Source organism: Atta colombica, unplaced genomic scaffold (genome assembly GCF_001594045.1).
Source record: "Atta colombica isolate Treedump-2 unplaced genomic scaffold, Acol1.0 scaffold1, whole genome shotgun sequence".
NCBI lineage: Eukaryota > Metazoa > Arthropoda > Insecta > Hymenoptera > Formicidae > Atta > Atta colombica.
Genome location: NW_017259183.1, coordinates 1047787 through 1054666, shown reverse-complemented (window position 1 = coordinate 1054666; position 6880 = coordinate 1047787). Strand labels below are relative to the sequence as shown.

At 27.7% G+C, this 6880-nt stretch overlaps 1 protein-coding gene across 1 annotated transcript in view; it reads left to right on the top strand.

Moving 5' to 3' along the window:
* The first annotated feature begins 2860 nt into the window (after window positions 1–2860).
* LOC108694596 (tripartite motif-containing protein 2-like) overlaps window positions 2861–6880 on the top strand; it is a 19143-nt gene continuing 15123 nt past the window's right edge. Inside the window, exons 1-5 of the mRNA XM_018204179.1 lie at window positions 2861–3046; window positions 3881–4043; window positions 4321–4570; window positions 4862–4999; window positions 5670–5799. Of these exons, the coding sequence (XP_018059668.1) occupies window positions 2992–3046; window positions 3881–4043; window positions 4321–4570; window positions 4862–4999; window positions 5670–5799 (736 nt within the window). The 5' untranslated portion in view covers window positions 2861–2991. The remainder of the gene's footprint in view (window positions 3047–3880; window positions 4044–4320; window positions 4571–4861; window positions 5000–5669; window positions 5800–6880) is intronic.

Sequence of the window (6880 nt, the reverse complement as noted above, 5' to 3'; positions counted from 1 at the left end):
TATATATATATATATACATATATATATATATACATATACATGTATACACACACACATGCATACACATTATTAAAATTTGTGACTCAAAATACTACAGCAAAGAAGTTTTCAAAAAAATTAAATAAAAAAGTTATTTACAAATTTTTATTTTAGCAATAGTTTTTGAGGTACAAGAGTTTAAATATAGCCAGTTACTATATTTAGATAGAAGTATTAGAGATCTGTAAGTATTAGAGACTGCGCACAATCGAAAGAAGAGAGAATAAAGAATAAGAATTTCAACCTATCAGAAATCATGTACTGTGGAATACACAGTTTCTGATAGATTAACATTCTTTGCTCTCTGCTGCTTATTCCTTTGATTGTTCATAGCCCTTTAGTGAGCGCGCTGAAATGCGTGCTTATCAGTGCTTACTAATACTACCACACGCGACTCGTGAATAGATGGCCATCTAAACGTAATCTATAATTGGCTAAAAAAGTTACTTGTAAATGTTTTTACTTAATTTTTAAAAAATCTTGCTATAGTATTTTGAGTAGGACATTCTATATATATCATGAAAACTATTACGGATTGCGTGATACTGGACATCTATGCGGAAGTTACAATTTTACTTTTTATAGATACTTAAAAAACGTTTCTTATCTATGGACAAGGGAGTCTACAGGTAATAAATCGAAATAATGTAGCTTTTGTATTTGCAAAATATTCACTAAGATTGCTTACATTGTTTAAGAGAAAAAAGAAAAAAAGGAGAACAAAGGAAACAATGGCTGTATTTAGTTTAGGCACTGACATACTGTAAGTTTCATTCTATCTTTATCGTATTACTTGCGGAAAGAAGATAAGATGAAATTTACAACGCGTGAATGTTTAAACCGAACGCAGTTCAATATAGCACATGATAAAGGCTCTGCTATGAGCTTTTTTATTTTTATTTATTTTTATTATTATAACATAAGCGAAATGGTGTCGTCTTTATTTCTAATTTCTGGTTGTGAGTATCTATATTTGCATATTTTATACGGACTTCGTTTAGACGTGATTACGGGCGTTGCGAAACACCGTGCATGGGTCAACGTCAAAGTTGAGATCTAACGCAAAACTTCGTGCTTGGAATAACAATATGTCGGATATTGGTGCGAATGTTTCAGTTTCAGCGCGATATGTAGGCTTTGACTCTTTGACAATGCAACGTCGCAATTCGCGTTATTTTCGACTTATTTTAATAAAAAAAAAAAAAAAAAAAAACTTAAAATGCAACATTATTGTGTCTGTTAATTCTGCGACCTACCTCCGAAGTGTTTCCTTGTATTTTTATATGTTAGTTAAGTATTTATAGGCATTTACATATTTCACGAAAAAGGATTGTAACTTTCAATCTTTCGTCCAAAGGTCAGCAATAAGTGTAATGACGCAGTAAGATAAACGAATATATAAAAAAGATAAATTGTATATGGTTGTATATATTATGACGTATATATGTATTCAAATTCATCTTATTTAAATTGCAAACAAACGAAAATTTATTTAAAATATAAAATTGTTCGAACGATATTCGTATGGATAAAATAAGATTTTTTGATATTATTTTTAAATTAATTCTCTATTTTATTCTCTTATTTTGTTTTTTTCGTGTTTTTTCCGACTTATAATAATTCGTTGAATTTTTAAGGAAATGCGTCAGAATGGTAGCATATCAAAGAAACACGCGCGTTATCGAATCACCAGACTTGGCAAATGTATTAGGAGATAAGTGTGAGGTTGAAGTGAATTTTATAAATATCTCTAGCGCATATCGCTCGCCGTGAAATTGAATAACTAATGACGTGATATTGCGAAATATAAAATTATCGCGGAATATAACACGTTTTGCTTGCGACAAATTCGCAATACGAATAAAATCATTGCTCAAGTTTTCTTCATGCAAGACGTAATCTTTAAAAATATTGCCAATATATTTTGTATAATGTATTTCATATAAATTAATTTATATAATGTATATTTTTTATATTAATTAATATTATTTATATATTTTATAATAATGGAAGTACGTTTAATACAATGAAAAATAATCAATAACCAATTAGACATCGAATTAATATCGAATTGCCATTAGGATTATCGATATCGATTTGATATCGATTCAGGTTATTTCTCACTGAGAATCTAAACACATGTATATGTATCACAAAAGTTTCTTTAATAAATTTATTATTTATATTCTTATTAAATTACGTTTTTCTAAATTCTGTAATAATTAGTATTTTTTGCATCAATAATTACGCCGCATAATTGTATCGTTAATTATGTAATTATATTTTGTCTTAAGTTGTGTTCTTTGAAAATGTCTGAATGAAAATGATAAAAAAATCTAAGGGAAAAATATGTTTTAAATAAAATAATTTCATAGTTTTTTTACAAATAATTCTGAATGCGTAAAATCATAATAAAATATAAATATATGCGAAAAGAATAGATATGCAAATGGTGCTTTTATTTATTTCATTATTAAATTCATAAAAATATAATATATCTGTAAGTAAATTATCTAAATAAATTTTAATAATTCAATATATTTAGACTTTATATTACATATATTATCATTAATTATTGATTATTACCATTATTACCATTTCCATCGCCTAATAGTCCAAATCGAATTTAAATTGCAATTTATATATTTCAGCAGTACGCATTTTTATACAGCAATGATAACAACTATATCCGGTCATAAATTTTCGTAACTACCGGCACGGCAGCATATCACTTTACCTATCGCATCGCGCATGAGATACATCCGGACAATGTATTTTCTTTTTGCTGGTGTCTGACCTAAATTTAAATGTCCAACATTTCCTTAATTATCATCATTTACTGTGTATATAAGAGCTGGTGGTAAACGAGTATAAAAATTAATTGATATTAAATCATCAAACGCTGCAGAAAACAAAGTAAAGTCTACTGATTGACTTTATTGTCTACTAAAAATGTTATCGATACTCTACATTTTAAGTATTATTGCAAATATATATGAATTATCAGGTAAGAATATATTATAAGAGTCCTTTATATTTCTATACAATGAAATTTTTTTATAAGTTAACATGCATATTCAAAAAATATTAACTAATAAAATATATGAAGGATCTCTTTTTTTTAGGATCATACATTTGTAATAAATTGTTGTAAAATTCAACTATCATAAGATCCATTTTCGCTGAAAATGATTTTATTTAGAGATGCACCGGATATCTGTGGTTTCTGGCAATACGCATGCATCCGAAATTTTATATTAAAATGATGTGTAACGTGGTGTAAATATCTTAAAAACTTTTATTATCACTGATATATTTTTTTAGAAGTATATCAATCAAAACTTTTATTATGACTGATATATTTCTAAAAAAATATATAGTGATATATGTGATAGTGATAATAAAAATTTTTAAGATATTTATCACGATGCACATCGTTTCAATATAAAATTTCGGTTATATATATTGTCTAAAACTAAATATTAGCCGGATGCATCCTTAGTTTTATTAAATTACATATAAATTAAATCTATATTTATATCTTAAATGTATTAAATAAAACTAAAAGTTTATTTTACATATATTGTTATTTTTTGTTATTTATTGCAATTTATTATCAATAATTTATCGCAATAATTATTAATTTATTGTATTTGTATATGATGCAATTTGCACATTAGAGATCTTTTTTCAATTTATTAAATTAAACAATAATAATAAAAAGATGAAAATCATTCGAAAAATTTGATGTAAATAATATTGAACATAATTCTATTTTAAGTAAATAATAAGACGTATTACAAAGTCTTTTTATGTGAAAAGTTTTTTTATAATTACGTAGCCGACGAGTCAGTTGAACCAATCCCAAAAATCGTGGGGGGCAAACTTGCCGACGAAGGACAATTTCCTTATCAAGCATCTCTTCGTTTAAACAATCAACATTTCTGTGGAGGTTCCGTGATAAGTGAAAGATACATCCTTACAGCTGCTCATTGCTGCTCAGGGTATATGACAACTGTTCTTAGAATAGATTATTTTACATATATAATAATATATTCGCATTAACAATTAAATACTTTCCTACACATGTATAATTAATTACATATTTAAATTTATTTTATATTAAAAACAGTATGTAATTAATTTTGATTAATATTGTCACATCTTCTAAAAAATAAATAAGCTGCAAAATTTTTATATTATAATATTATGCATAATTACAGCAAGAGATAATTGTTTGACAGAATTATTATTATATAATTTTATAATCTTTGTTTACAGTCTTGATAACACGGTTATCACGGTTGTATTGGGCACAAACACTCTAGACAAAGGTGGTGATCAGTACTTTTCGATCAAGAAATGGATACATCCTTATTATAATTCCGTCTTCATCTGGCATGACATCGCATTAATTAAAGTGAACAAAGATATCGTTTTTGGAGACAAAGTAAAACCAATTGCTCTGCCCACCAAAAACTTTGACAAATCCGATTATCCGGTCATATTGTCGGGCTGGGGTACTACTAGTGTAAATATAAAATACTTATCTATTTGCCTATTATGTTGAGAGACACAAAAATTTCATTTCAAATATGCCTTGCATATTTAAATCACATTAAGTACAATACATGCATATACATTATATAATATACATATAAATATTAATAAAATCAAATCCGTTTTCCATTTGAAACATTCGGTATTCCTTGTTAATTAAATAATAAAGTAGATTAAAATGATTATTTAGTAATTCGAATTATTATATAAACAATTATTTTTCGGATTAATTTAAATAATTATTTATGTGTGGGTATTACAGTATCCGGGAAAGACACCGAACGATTTACAATATATCCAGCTCAGAGTCATCAATCAAAAACAGTGCGCAGCTAGCAGCTTTCGCATCACCAAAAATAATATCTGCACGCTCAACAAATGGGGCGAAGGTGCCTGTCACGTAAGTAAATTCTAATCTGATTGAGTACTTAGGAAGAGAGCCCTTTCATTACGAGAAGCCGCATGATATACATTTATCGTACATTTTACAAATAGCATTTTTTAGCACGATATATGCTTAATTGTAAAAATTGTAATTGAAGAATTTTTAAATTGAAAAATTCTAAATTATTTTAATTACAGAAACAGTATATTTTAAAGTATAGAAACAATGTACCATTATATATATTTTTTAAAGATAATATGTTTTAAATATAAAATATACATCGAATATATATTAATTTAATCACAATAATAATTTTTAATTATACACAATACAGTTCGATAATATGTGTATGCAGTATAATTAATATTCATTAAAAATAGTCAGAATAATATTTACTAAAAAAAATTTGTTATTCTTGAGACTTCCACGGGTGCTTTCTTTATAAAGATTATGCGTTTCGCGGATTTTCTCCGTGTCCAGATCCATTCTTGGAATGCCAACGTTTCGTGAACTTTGCAGTCCACTTCATCAGAGCGAGGAGCAACCTGATATTTCGAGTATTAGGCTGCTCCTCACCCTGATGAAGTGTATTGCAAGATTCACGAAACGTTGGCATTCTAAGAATGGATCTGGACATGGAGAAACGCATAATCATTAATTTGTTATGTTCTTTATATGTGTGTAGGGTGATTCTGGTGGTCCTCTGGTGGCCGGCAATGAGCAGATAGGCGTAGTGTCCTGGGGAATACCTTGCGCTAAGAATCAACCAGATGTATACACGCGAGTTTATGCCTATATGCCTTGGATCGACAAATGTATCCAACAAGATAAATCCATATAAATGGATTGCGAACAATTTTTATAACAATTACAATTTATAACAATGATAAATATATTCTTTATCAAATATTGGTCCTCATTCTGGCAATAAGAAGATAGATAATTGTCAAATAAAATAGTTAATGATAATTTCATTTCAAATATCAGCACTTATGGCGTTTATATTTTCTAAAATAATTCATATAAGTAATTCCGTTTGCATATAATAAATAAATAAAATGAGGAAAGATGTTTTATGTAAAACCTTTTCTTCCAGTAGGATATATTTAAGTATATATTTCTTTACGTTATTTAAATCCGTTTTTTAACTCATTTCTAATAGAAACAGAATTATGAAATAAACAATGCATGTCATCCGAATAATTCATGTAATATAATGTGAATAAGCCAATAACAAATTTCCATTCTACATGAGAATTAATAATTAAACATTTATAAATAACTAACTCAAGTTGAGGAGAGATTTTCAAGCAAGTAACTTAAACTTTGTAGCTGCATGCCGAGACTAAAGACTAAACAAACGTGTTGCACCGTCTGTGTTCCAAATCATTCTTTTTCTTAACTTGAAACTACTATAACTCCCTAGTTGAAAATTCAACAAACGACGATCAAAGAAATTGGAAAAGGAATACACAGCATGTTTTCTCAATGATTAATTTATCTGTATAATATTAATATAATGTCAAATAGAGTAATATATTTTTATTCTGTGTTATAGAAGCAAAATGAAATATATGATTATATAAAAATAATAAAAACATTACAATTCATTATTTATCAATTGTTAAATTACATTTCTTTTTATTATATTTTGCAAGTGCTTGAATGTTAGTGATAAACGGGGCACAAAAACGGGGCATCCATTCGCAATGCGTATTTCATAAATGATAGCCTACGCTTTCCAAGTAATATGATCTAGATAAACTGAATATTACAATTGTACATAATTGGCATTAGCATAATTTCAACAATAGTAGATATTATGTCATGTTAAGCAGACTGAACCTCTTAGTTGTGCGCGCGCGCGCGCGTGTGTGTGTGTGTGTGTGTGTGTGT